At 36.2% G+C, this 14,336-nt stretch overlaps 1 protein-coding gene across 3 annotated transcripts in view; it reads left to right on the forward strand.

Moving 5' to 3' along the window:
* Lyst (lysosomal trafficking regulator) overlaps nt 1-14,336 on the forward strand; it is a 181,335-nt gene that overhangs the window by 72,221 nt on the left and 94,778 nt on the right. For all 3 annotated transcript variants that reach the window (XM_031359427.1, XM_031359429.1, XM_031359428.1), the window contains exons 18-22: nt 2,200-2,373; nt 9,212-9,361; nt 10,232-10,369; nt 12,938-13,136; nt 14,054-14,185. In XM_031359427.1, the coding sequence (XP_031215287.1) occupies nt 2,200-2,373; nt 9,212-9,361; nt 10,232-10,369; nt 12,938-13,136; nt 14,054-14,185 (793 nt within the window). The remainder of the gene's footprint in view (nt 1-2,199; nt 2,374-9,211; nt 9,362-10,231; nt 10,370-12,937; nt 13,137-14,053; nt 14,186-14,336) is intronic.

Below are 14,336 nucleotides of genomic sequence, written 5' to 3' on the forward strand. Positions count from 1 at the left end.
GTAGGAGAATTGGGTTCTGATGATGGCAAGTGACCTTGGTTTGTGTTGTTTATTTTCTTACGCTTGCCGCTGGCCATCTGGTTAACTCTAGTGCTACCTACCCTTGCTAAATCTGACTGGAGCCTGTCCTTCCTGTGATCCTGGTTGTGTCAGAACTCCTCAGAGTCAAGCTGTCTCTGGGAAACTGTGATTCTGGGATCCTGGGATCCTGGGCTTGTTAGATCAGCTGGGAGTGTGGCTTTCTCTGTCGTTTGTTTGTTTTTTGTTTTAAGATTTATGTATTTATTTTCCATATGTGAGTATATTGTAGTTCTCTTCAGACACACCAGAAGAGGGCACCAGATCTCATTACAGATATTTGTGAGCCACCATGTGGTTGCTGGGAATTGAACTCAGGACCTCTGGAGGAACAGTCAAATGCTTTTAACCACTGAGCCATCTCTCCAGCCCCAGCATTTGTTCTTGTTAAAGTTTTAATAAAAGTCTTGCTAGTCGAATATATTTCATTAGCATATATTAATTATACATATTTTCTACATGTGAAAAAAAAAAGTCTTGCTAGCATCTTATCTACCCTAGTATGTTTCCTGTCTTGTCATTCACCCTCCTACTGCGTTTCCACAGCTAGTATCTAGGTGAATAGATTTCATAATCTCTTTTCACATTATAATTTCAAAATGTATGCCCTTGGTTTTTCCTATTTTATCCAGGTAGTAAATATAACTGAATCCTAGAAGAAAACATTTAATTTCTATTGTACATACATTTATGATCTTGCTAATAGACTTTTAAAGTATGTTTTCACATTTAAAATTTAAAATGTGTTCAGTATTCTTCTGCTTCCTATAAAGATAAAATGTATTTTTCCTAAAAGCCTAAAATAAACAGGCTAATTTCCTGCCAAACAGAAATGTGAACCTTTAGGTGTTCCAATGTAAGCCTGTGCCTTTCTAGATGTGCTCTGTGCCCATCTTCGTATATCTGTGTTCCCCATATCCAGGCTAAGTCTGCCTTTCTCTTCAGGCTACCTTCTTAGTGCAGCCTTCCTTAAATCAATAGAGGGGTCAGAAGTGGGTGCTGTGCAAGATCCTGAATGTATGAGCAGTAGATATCTAAGTCTCGTCTTTTGTCTTTTATTGTGATAATCATGCCTGGTTCTTATAAATCAGAGGCGTCAGAGGCATTGGTTGAACTATGTTACTAGGCACAACATGTGGTTTTTATTTTTGCCTTGATCTTTATGCTTCACAGGAGCCCTCACTGGTACATTGTACCCTTTGCTTCTTTATGTCTCCCAGAACACATGATGCTGTTGAGTCTGCTTCTTTTTTTTTTTTTATTTAAAGAATACTTTATTAGTTTTTGTAATCAAACCCATGTAGATAAGACTTTACATATTTAATATAGTACGTTACCCCGTACAAATGGAAAAAAAATTAAGTTCAACATTTCTAGACCAATATGGCTGTTAATTTCTGTACAATGCCAACTCAACATAGTAACCTTTTTTTTTAAACTTTTATTCTTCTCTCATACTGCAGTTTCCCTCCCTCCACTCCTCCTTTCTCCCCCTAGATCAGTTCCTAAAGAAGCAGGCCTCTCAGAGATATCCACTGAACATGGCCTAACCAGATACAATAAGTCTGGGCACAAACCCTTGTATCACAGCTGAACATGGTACTGTGAGAACACCGCCCACAGAATCAACTAAGCAGGTCTCATAGGGGCTCAGAGAAACTGCGGTGACAAACATGGACCCTGTATGGGTCTGAACTAGGTCCTCTGTATATACCTTATGGTTGTGTACTTTAGTGTCCTGTGGGACTCCCAGTAATGGGAATGGGGGTGTCTCTGACTCTTGCCTATACTTGAGCCTGTTTCTTGACTGACAATGGAAAACTCAAATTCTGTGGTCCCATTTCAGGTTACTAAGTCTAAGATGCTAGTGGTCTCTAAGGCTGTCAATGTTATCTTTGTTCATTTCAGTATATTTGAGAGATTTAAAAGAATGGAATTTATAATTTTCAGTTTTGCTTATCCATAACTTAAAATATTTAATGTTTAATAATTAATATTTAAATACAAATAAGTTATAGTGTAAACACTAAAAAGTTGATATGACATTGTTATAGATAATCACATGCATTTAATTTTTACTATTAACAGACTAAGAGAAAAACATTTCCTTTTTGTTTTCAGGTTGTTGAACTTAGTAGCTGTGAAGAAACTCAAGCATTAGCACTACGGGTTATATTGTCTTTAATTAAATATAGCCAACAGAGAACACATGAATTGGAAAATTGTAATGGACTTTCTATGATTCACCAAGTGTTGGTCAAACCGAAATGCATTGTTGGCTTTCACATTTTGAAGGTATTACCTCGCAAAATTTGTTGTCATTTCTATGCAGTGACATCTTTTATCAAAATTTTCTGTAATCATTTTATGTTGCTAGTAAGTGTAGGAAACTTACTAATATGTAGTCAAACCATGGTACTCTTTCAATTCTTTCCATAATAATTTTTCTTTTTTTCTAATTATTTTAGAAAGTAAGAAAATAAACCACAAGAATTTTAGGTCTAAAAAGACACAGATGTAGTCCATGGCAAGCCCTTTGTTCTGTGGCTAATGAACTTGCACTTGTTATAGTTCACTCCCCTCCCCCAGGATGTACTACTCAAGTCAACCTGTGTTGCTACAGTTAGAACTTGTTCTTGTTGTTTGTCATGTTTGTATGTAGGGGGCCTAAGGCCATGTGTGCACTTGTCTGTGCGGATGTGTGCATGTGTGTGTTCACAGAGGACAGAGGTGGATGCCAGGTGCCTTCCTCTAGCTCTCCAACTTAATTTCCGAGACAGGGCTCTCATACTGAAGCTGAGGTTCAGCGTGGCTAAGCTTTCAGGTCTCTGCCTGCCTTGGTGCTGTTACAGGTGTGCGTAGCCACATTTCACTATTATGAGAGTTTTTGAACTCAAGTACTCATTCTTGTGAGGCAGATGCTTTACAAATTGAGCCATTTCCTAGCTTTGAGATCTTGTTATATATTTTATTTCTTATTTGATAATTTCATACCTGTACATAAAATACTTTGGCCAGATCCACTTCCCACTTCTCCCTTCCAGCTCTCCTGGACCCCTCCCCAACAAGACTGCCTCCCAACTTCATATCCTCTTGTTCTTTTTTTCTTTTTCTTTTTTATATTTTCACTTTAGAAATAAATTCTCTTCTCATGCAATATATCCTGATCACAGTTTCTCCTCCTTCTACTCCCTGTTCCTCCTCATCCTCTCTCCTCCAGATCCACTCCCTTTCTGTCTGTCATAAGGAAAAAGAGAAACAGGTTTCTAAGAGATAACAGCCAAACGTGACAAAGTAAAATATGATAAGATAAAACAAAAACCTATCATATTGAAGTTGCACATGGCAACACAAAAGGAGGAAAAGAGTCTCAGACGCAAGCACAAGAAACAGAGACATACTCATTCTCACAGTTAGGAGTCCCATAGAATACTAAACTAATAGCTATAATATGTACACAGAGGAAATGGTGTAGACCCGTGTAGGCCCTCTGCTTGCTGCTTCAGTCTCTGTGAGCTTATATGCACTTTATTTGGTTTATTCATAAGGCCTTATTTTCCTGCTATCCTCCATTCCCCTCTGGCTAACTCTTTCCACCTCTTTCTCAGGAGATTTCTGCATCCCTTCGCCCCTGTCTCTTCCTCTTTACCTAACATCTCTAAGTTTATGGATTATAATTTGGTTATCATTTACTGAATGACTAACATCCCCTTATAAATGAAAACATATATTTATCTTTCTTGGTCTGATTTACCTCACTTAGAATGATTTTTTTTTTCTAATTCTATCTATTTGCCTGCAGATTTCAGGATATAATTTTGTTTGACAGCTGAATAATACTCCATTGTGTAAATGTGCCACAATTTCTTTATCCATTCTCCTGTTAAGGGCCATCTAAGTTGTTTCCAGTTTCTGGCTATTATGAATAAAGCCAAAGTGCACATAGTTGAGCGAGTGTGTCTGTGGTAGGGTGAAGTGTCCTTTAGGTGTAGCTGGTATAGCTGGTATAGCTGGGTCTTGAGGGAAGTTGGTTTACACCTTTCTGAGTAACTACCATATTGTTTTCCATATTTTTTTGCACTTCCACCAGTGATGGAGGAGTGTTTCTCTTGCTCCACATCCTCACCAGCATGAACTGTCACTTGTGATATTCTGACAGGTGTAAGATGGAATCTCATAGTAGTTTTGATTTACATTTTACTGATAGCTAAAGATGTCGGACATTTCTTTAAGTGTATTTCTGCCATTTAAGATTCCTCTATTGAGAATTCTGTTTAAATATTTTCTCTATTCTTAATTAATTTGATATTGAGTTTCTTATATATATTGGATATGGAGTTAGTAAAAAAATTTTTTCCCAATCTATAGGCTGATGCTTTGTCTGAATGATGTGTCCTTTGCCATACAGAAGCTTTTCAGATTTACAAGGTCCTACTTATTGTTGATCTTAGTGGCTGAACTATTGGTGTTCTGCCTAGGAAGTAGTTTCCTGTTCTATTGGATAGGAGGATATTTCCCACTTTCTCTTCTATCAGGTTTAGTGTATCTAATTTTATGCTGAGGTCTTTGATCTACTTGGCCTTGAGTTTTGTGCAGGGTCATAAATTTGGATCTATTTGTGTTTTTCTACATGCAGACATCTATGCAACAAATACATACAGACCAGTATCATTTGTTGAAGATGCTTTTTCACTGTATGCATTTCTGAATTCTTTATCAAAAATCAGATGACCTTATGTGTGTGGATTTATGTCTGGATCTTCAGTTCAATTCCATTGACCAGCATATCTCTTTTTCTGCCAATGCCATGTGAATTTTTTAATTACTATTGCTCTGTAGTAGAACTTGAAATTGGGAATGGTGGGATAGCCAGCATTTCTGTTATCGTACAGGATTGTTTTAACTCCTCTTGGGGCTTTTGTTTTTCCATTTGAAATTGAGAATTGTCCTTTCAAGATTTGTGAAAAATTGTATTAGAATTTTGATGTCAATTTCGTTGAATCTGAATTGCTTTTGGTAGGATGGCCGTTTTTACTATGCTAATCCTACTGATCCATGAGGATGAAAGACCTTTTCACCTTCTGATATCTTCTTAACTTTCTTTCTTCAGAGACTTGAAGTTTTTATCATACAAGTCTTTTACTTGCTTGGTTACACTTACTCCAAGATATTTTATATTATTTGACAAAATTGTGAAAGATGTTATTTCCCTGATTTCTTTCTCAGTCCACTTGTTATTTGTATAGGAGTGCTGCTGATATTTTGTTTTCAAATTAATGTTGTATCCAGTCACTTTGCTGAAAGTGTTTACCAGCTGTGGGAGTTTCCTGGTAGAATTTTTGGGGTCACTTAAGTGTATTATCATATCATCTGCAATTAACAACACTTTAACTATTTTTTTCCAATTTGTATTCCCTTGATCTCCTTCAGTTGTCATATTGCTCTAGCTAAACATTAAGTACTATATTGAACAGATATGGAGAAAGTGGACACCCTTATCTTGCCACTGATTTTAGTAGAATTGCTTTGAGTTTCTTTCTATTTAATTTGATGTTGCTATCAGCTTGCTGTATATTGCCTTTGTCATATTTAGGTATGTCCTTTCTATCCCTGATCTCTCTAGGACTTTTATTAGGAAAGAGTGTTGGATTTTGTTAAAGGCCTTATGAGATCTCTTATGAGATCAATCATGTGTTTTTTTATTCAATGTGTTTATATGGTGAATTATATTTACTGATTTTTTTTGTATATTGAACCATCTCTGCATCTCTGGGATGAGGCCTATTTGATCATGGAAGATGATGTTTTTGATGTATTCTTGAATTCGGTTTGCAAATATTTTATTGAATATTTTTGTATCTATGTTCTTAAGAGAAACTGGTCTGTATTTATTTCTCTTTCTTTGTTGAGTCTTTATGTGGTTTGGGCATTAGGGTAACTGTAGCCTCATAAAATGATTTGAAGAATGTTCCTTCTGTTTCTATTTGGTGGAATAATTTGAGGAGTATTAATGTTAGCTCATCTTTGAAAGTCTGATAGAATTCTGCAGTAAATCTTCTAGTCCTGGCCTCTTTTTGTTGGGAGACATTTGATGGCTGCTTTTATTTCACTAGGGATTATAGGTCTATTTAAATAGTTTATCTTATCTTGATTTAACATTTGTAAGTGGTATATTGAGAAAATTATCCTTTTTTTAAGATTTTACAATTTGGTGGGATATAGGATATTTAAATTATGTTCTTTTTTTAGAAAAATTTTGTTTTGTTTTGTTTTGTTTTTGTTCTTTTGAGACAGGGTTTCTCTGTGTAACTATGGCTATCCTGGAACTCACTCTGTAGACCAGGCTGGCCTCGAACTCAGAAATCTGCCTGCCTCTGCCTCCCAAATGCTGGGATTAAAGGCATGTGCCACCACTGCCCAGCCTAAACTGTGTTCTTATTATGTTCTTAGGAGTCTCTAGATTTCCTCAGTGTCTGTTCTTATGCTTCTGATTTTGATAGTTTGGATAGTCTCTCTTTACCCTTTAGTTAGTTTGGATAAGGGTTTGTCTATCTTGGTTTTTTTCAAGGATCTGACTCTTTATTGATTCTTCGTATTGCTTTCTTTATTTCTATTTTATTGATTTTGACCTTCAGTTTGATTATTTCTTGCTGTCTACTCCTTGTGAGTGTTATTACTTCTTTTTGTTTTAGAGTTTTCAGGTGTTCTGCTAAGTTGTTAGTATAAGTTCTCCCCATTTTTTTTTAATGTAGGCATTTATTGCTGTGAACTTACCTCTTAGCACCACTTTTTGTCACATAAATTTGGGTATGCTGTGTTTCATTTAATTTTAGAAAGTCTTTAATTTCTTTCATTATTTGTATCTTGTTCTATTTTTCATTCAGTAGAGAGTTGTTCAATTTCCATGAGTTTATAAGCTTTCTGTTGATTCTGTTGTTGATGCACGGCTTTAATACACAGTGGTCTGATATGATACAGGGTATTATTTCAATTTTCTTGTATCTGTTGAGTCTTGCTTTGTGTCTGAGTATATGGCAAATTTTGGAAAAAGTTCCATGAGGTGGTAATAAGAAGGTATATTCTTTGTGATTGGAGAGAATGGTCTATAAATATTTCTTAGGTTCTATAAATATATTTGGTTTATAACATCTGTTAGCTCCAGTATTTCTCTCTTTAGTTTTTGTCTAGATGATTTGTCCATTTACGAAAGTGGGATATTAAAGTCTCTTGTTTTCAGGGAGTGAGGGTCAATGTATGACTCACATGTAGTAGTGCTTCTTTTATAAACTTGGACACTCTTGTGTTTCAGGCATAGACATTAAATTGAAGTGTCATCTTGGTGTCACCTTCCCTTTGATGAATATATAGTGTCTTTCCCTATCTCTTTTGATTGATTTTGGTTTTACATCGTTTTGTTAGATATTAAAATGGCTAAACCACCTTACTTTTTAGATCCATTTATTTGGAATATATTTTTCCAACCCTTTGCCCTGAGGTAATGTCTATTCTTGATTAGGAGGTGTGTTTTTTGTATCCATTTTGTTAGTCTTGGTCTTTTGATTAGGGAAGTGAAAGCCTTGATGTTGAGAGTTATCAATCACCAGTGATTGTTGATTTATGTTATTTTGTTGTTGTTAGTGGTGGTGGTGGTATGACAGTGTGGAGAAGATGGTGGTGGTGGTGGTGGTGATGACAGTGTGGAGAAGGTGGTGGTGGTGGTGGTGGTGGTGATGACAGTGTGGAGAAGGTAGTGGTGGTGGTGGTGGTGGTGGTGGTGGTATCTGTGCGTACATGCATGTGCATATTCACTTACTGATATGATTTTGATTTTGCTGATGTGAGATTTTTTTTGTGTTTTCATGTGTGAAGTTAACATGCTTAGGTTGGAGTTTTCCTACTACTATCTTTTGTAGGTATTGCTATATAGATAGGTAATGTTTAAATTTGACTTTATCATGGAATATCTTCTTCTATCCATTTATGGTGATGATGATTGAAAGTTTTGCCTGGGTATAGTAGTCTGGGCTGGCATCTGTGGTCTCATATAGTCTGCAGCACACCTGTCCAGACCCTTCTGACTTTTAGAATCTCCATTGAGAAGTTAGATGTAATTCTAATAGGTCTTATATTCTTTCCTTCCCATCTTTGATGCTCTCTGAGTCTTGGGAGCAGGAAGGTGGATATAGATATCCTATCCAGGGTTGAACACTCATGTTCGCTTGTTCTTATCACTTTGACTAGTTATAAGTCTCTGCATTAAGCAGTGTAAAAACAACCTTCTCTGATCAAGACTGAAAGGAACACAAATCTATGGGTATAAGCATAAGTAGTTAGAAGACAGTTTGATAACATGATTATTTAGCAAAACAATAGGATGTCCTTCCTATGATCTGTAACCTCCTGCATTTTGAACAGATTTGTAGTATAAGCATGATTTTTCCCTCATATGGAATAGGCATGCCCTTTTGTGGTCTCTAAGGCAACTGCACTCATGTATACACCTACACACATAGAACATACTAAATAAAAATAAATAATCCTTAAAACCCAAGGGCTAAATTTGCCTGTATCCATCTCAGTTTCTAGAATGAGCATCGCAGTTGTTTATACATCACAAGGTTATCTGGAAGATCAAACAGTCTAAACTAAACAAACATTCTTTCCAGCTCCAAATGTAGTAGTTTATATTTTTTCTACATCTTCCCATGACATAGGGATAGCAACAGAAGCATCGAGAGATAAAGAGCTGCTAGAGAGTCATACACTAGTAAATACAGAAATGTGAACTCAGAGTAACAAGAAAGTTAAATCAAGAGCTAGAGGTTTGCTTAGTTTCTATAATATACATACCTTAGATTCCATACTGAGCACTGCAGAAAATTAAAAATCAACATGAGTTGTAGGTGTTTTACCCTGTGTTAGAAATAAAAATAATCATAAACGTTTGAAAATGTATGATTTACAACTAAGTTGAATTGTTTTATAACACAGAGAAATGTTTAATTCCTTTCTAGTTTTTCTTTGAATTTGATGGTATGACTGCTGAGATAAAAAGTTTGGTAATCCTGGTAATCATCATGCATTTGGTTAATCAGTCATTACTACATCTTACAGTAGTGCTAATTTTCTGTAGACCCTTCTTGAAGGTTGCTGTGGTGAAGAAGTTATCCTCATCAGTGAGCATGGAGAGTTCAAGTTGGATGTTGAGTCTCATGCTATAATCCAAGATGTTAAACTGTTGCAGGAACTGTTACTTGACTGGAAGATATGGAATAAGGCAGAGGCATGTAATATATCCTTTTATTTCATCTGTGTATTGTAGTAAAGTACATGCACCATTCAGTTTGCTTACCCTGATCATTTAAGTACATCATTGAGAAGCATTACTTACATTCAGGTGTTACATAGCCATCACCAATACTCACCTCCATAGTTTTCATATTATAAAGGCAGAGCTCTATACCCACCAGGCCTCTTTTCCTCTCCCTGTCCTCACAACTGCCATGGTATTTTGGGGTCTGTGATGCCAACTACTCTAAGTATCTCATATAAATGAAATCATGTAATATTTGTTTCTTTATGGTTATAGTAGTATAATGCCCCCTGGATTCATTCATGACTTTTTTTGCTCTTCTGAGGTTGAGGAATATTGTAGCGTGGGTGTATGCTATGGTGTCCAGGGCCTCTCACCCTCCCCTCCCCAAAGGACATTTAAATATAATCATCTAAATAAACATTTTTGAAGGACATGAAATAGGGAAGAGGTGAGGTGCATCTAGAAGGAGTTAGCAGTTAGGAGTGTGAATATGATCAAAATAATTAGATGCATGGATGAAAGTGTTAAATAATCAGTAAAAAATATTTTTAACAATCACTAATCATTCTGGAGGAAAGGATAATTTTGCTGCTTCAGTGTAATGTTAATTTTAAATGTAAATCCAGAAGTGTGTTCCTTGTGTAAAGCTCTGAACTTCCTGAGGTAATGACAAGCTCAATGGAAGAATTTTAAGACTTGCTTTTTCCTCCACACCAACAGACTCAGTCTTTGAAGTAGAATATGCACATTGTTTTAGGTAGTTATGTTTCTAGTCTTCTAAGAGGCCTACAGCAGGTTTTCATAACTGTGCTAATTGGTGCGTGTTTATTTTCTCAGCAAGGTGTATGGGAGACTCTGCTAGCAGCTTTGGAAGTCCTCATCCGGGTAGAGCACCAGCAGCAGCAGTTTAATATTAAGCAGTTGCTGAACGCCCGCGTAGTTCACCACTTCCTACTGACTTGTCAGGTTTTACAGGTACTTTTCATGTAGCTCCTCTGCAGAGACGTCCTCTGCAGCTGCTTCTATTTAATAACCTACTGCTGTGCACATCAGAATTTCACAAACCTGTCAATGGAAATTTTTTCTGTCTTTTATCTTACCTACTCTGTAAGCATATTTTCTTTCAGCTCTTGCCTCCTGATCTTAATTTACACTGTCATCTTCTCTAACTCAAACTACAAAAGAGCAGCTACTAAATGTCTGCATGTTTGTTTGTATTGGAATATAATAATTTTGTGGTTTCCTGAACATCAACTGTTAGTGATCCCTAACTCACGATATAGTCTTTAAATAACAACTTACACATATCTGTGCTTTTAATAAATAAAACTTATTATAGTCTATTTTATATGTTAATTAGCAACATGGATATATACCTAAAATACTATGTTAAAAAGTGACACTAACTCACATACTATGTCTGTGTTGTGATCTGCCTTTACAAATGTCCTTTTATCTGCTTGGTTGGTATATTGGACTATTCCCAAGGTTTTGTTTTTGTTTTTAGTGTTTGAAACATGTTGATCTTGTCAAGTGAGATAAGTCCAGACGTTCTATGGGATCTTTACTATTTCATGAGGCCAGTACTTTTGCTTCTATAGCCTGACACCTTTACTGTATAGGTGGGTTAAAATCCAAATACTATGATAATACCCCAAAGGGTCTGTGTGATATGATGACAAAATTGTCTCAAAATTAACAACTCCCCTTTAAGCACTCTGATTCAGCCATACATAACAGTAAATGGCGTGGAGGGACAACTGCGTGTCATATTTGGATATAAAGAGACAGAGACAGGCAGCTTTATATTCTGTGCCCTTAATCAGGAGGTTAATTACTAGCCTTTGAGGATATGGACTTTAAGGATGTAAACAAGTTATGACAGCCTCTATTTTTAGTAAGGCATGACATCCTACTAAGTTCTATAATCCAAACACTTGATAGCACAGCACAACGAAATTGGGGGCCTGTGTTTGGTTATAGTTGTACAATTATTTGTTTGTTTGTGTGGTTCAAACTGCTCAAAATAACCATTTAAGCCCATATTCTAGAAGTGAAAGATAAGACCACTGTAATAACCACTGTGAGAAAGGACTTTGTAAGCTGGGACACAGGATATTGCTGTAACCTGTTTGCTGTACTACAAGAGATCCATGCAGATCTAGTAGCCATCATGGATAATAGTACTAACAGTGATGCTAGTATTAAAAGAACTGAAATTTTTATGGCTTTATTCACTAAAAAAACTTGAGTTTGGAACATTTCTGATTTGGGGCTTTTAGACACTCATCTATAAAGTCTGTGCAAATACCCTCCAAATCCAAAAACATGAAATCTAAAGCTGTTCTGGTCTACAGGGTTTTGAATTACAAGATGGCTTAGTGTCTGAGGTGCTGTTCTAAGAGTTTGTATTGAAAGACCCCCGTGGGGAGACCCCCACTTAAATCTCCGGAGGACGTGCACCCAAAGAATCATGAAAGACCATCTTGATGTAAACACATGAGGCAGTTTAATATCGGAGCTCCAGATCGACTCATATCTCATGCAAGAGATAGAGGAATCAACCACGAGGCTCCGGGGTTAGGGGTTTATATAGGAAAAAGGTCTGGGGGAACAAAGGAATCAATGTGGCTATACATGATTGGCTAGTTTAAATATCAACTATATTATATGCAGAACAGAGTGGAAAATTCCTAAGGTTGGTGTTAATCCAAGTCAACAGAGCATCTGACCTTAAACCATATCTAAGAGGACCAGATGGCCCACTACTCAGTGTCTGCCCAGACATGTCCTTGCATGTTTTTTTCTTATCTTTATAGTTTATGTCTTTTTGACCTGCTAGTTCTCGGGATGTCTAATAGCCTGCTTGCTTCTGCCCAGGCTTATTTGGACATGCTCAGCCTTGGTCTACTGTGTTTTTTTTTAAACCTGCAATTTTTTCATTAGCCAGCACAAGTCTCAAATTTAACTCTTTCAGTATCATTGAAAAAAATTTTTTGTTGCTTTTTTCAAGATAGAGTTTCTCTGTGGTGTCATTGAATTTGTAAACTGAGCATACGTACTAGTGTTAGCATATTCATGTAGACAAAGACTGTATAGCAGTGTTAATGTGAGTATGGATCCACACTGCACATTTGGACATGAATTCTGCAGTGTAACTTCGCTCAGTTAACTAAATTAAGAGGGCTGGAATTAAACTGCCATCACTTGTAATTAATTTTTAATGGTAAAATCACTTGGGTTGAGAAGTAGTACTTCAAATTAATGTTAAATATGGTCAGACTAGAGTAGTAAACCAACAATATTCTATCTTAAGAATATCAGTGAAATGACTTGGCAGATAGGATGCTTGCCATACAGGCCTGATCCCCAAAACTCCATTAAAGTAGGAGAGAACCAGCTCCACAGAGGTGTCTTCTGACCTCTACATGTGTACCTCCAACACTAATAATAATGATTTTTAAAGGACTATCTTGTTTAAATAAAAAAGTATTAGCTGACAGTTCTTTAAATTTAAAAAGATTTTGGCTTTTATATTTACAGGAACACAGAGAGGGGCAGCTTACATCCATGCCCCGAGAAGTTTGTAGATCATTTGTGAAAATCATTGCAGAAGTCCTTGGTTCTCCTCCAGACTTGGAATTATTGACAGTTATCTTCAATTTCCTGTTAGCAGTACACCCTCCTACTAATACGTATGTTTGTCACAACCCCACAAACTTCTACTTCTCTTTGCACATAGGTGGGTAAAGGTCATTGTTAGATTGTAGCCATTTCTATTCCTGTCTTTTTCCTGCTGATCCATATTTGTTTTGATATTTACCGAATGGTCTCTCTGTGCTGGAAAAGACCCCAATTGTTTGTTGGGGATAAAAGGCAGTGAGTTACCAGATAAATCCAGAGAATAAGCAGAAAGTGTGAATGAGAGCAAAAAAGATAATGCAGTTGTGTGTTGATGGTACATTTAAAAAGTCAAGATGGAAAATTTCAGTATGAACCTGAAAAGGATGATTAAACTGAAAGTATTACTTAGGATTCATATCATAATACTGAAGATAATTCATAAAAATATAAGACACAGGCCAGAAAGATGACTTAGTGCCTAAGAGTACTTGCTGCTCTTGCAGAGGGCCTAAGTTCAAATTCCAGCACCTACATACTACTGCCTATAACTCTAGCTCCAAGGGATCTGATACCTTCTTTTGACCTTTGCAGGTTCCAGGTATATATGTGAGAGCTAATATACATACACATAAATTAAAATTTAAAAATCTAATATATAGGCATATGACACAGTTCTTATTCAAGGAATAAACAGGTAAACAGACTATTTTGGAGAGATCAGAATTACACAGTAAAGAAGAACTGTAAAATGTGAAACTACAGAAATAATTGTTAAGATAGTTGGAGTTTAAAAATGTAGAAGTTAATGCAGACTATAATAGTCAACAGTCACAAAATCCAAAGTGAGAAATTGTAAAGGGAATACTTACATACTACATTTGATAGCGTGGAGCAGGCCTTATTTGTTTCTTTTTGAACATTTTTTTTTGTAAATATTCATGTTTAGTGATTTACTTTTAAAGGCTTTCGTTGTTGTTGTTGTTGTTTTACCCTATTTTAAAAGTTTTGCTGTCTCAAAACCATTTTGAATTCCAGATGGCAAGATCTTTCAGGAGAGAGTGCAGTCAATCATGTACCTGAGGCATTCTAGCAGTGGAGGGCAAGCCTTTCCCAGCCCTGGATTTCTGGTAATAAGCCCATCTGCCTTTACTGCATCTCCTCCTGAAGGTAATAATAGCAAAGATTAAACTACTACTCATATTATTTCAGTTATAAATATTCCTAGATGTTAAATTGTGCATATTGTAGCGGTATAACATAACGATATCCAGCCCAAAATATATTTAAAGAATCCATTTTTTATCTGTCAAAACTAATT

Source organism: Mastomys coucha, unplaced genomic scaffold (genome assembly GCF_008632895.1).
Source record: "Mastomys coucha isolate ucsf_1 unplaced genomic scaffold, UCSF_Mcou_1 pScaffold7, whole genome shotgun sequence".
NCBI classification, from domain to species: Eukaryota; Metazoa; Chordata; class Mammalia; order Rodentia; family Muridae; genus Mastomys; species Mastomys coucha.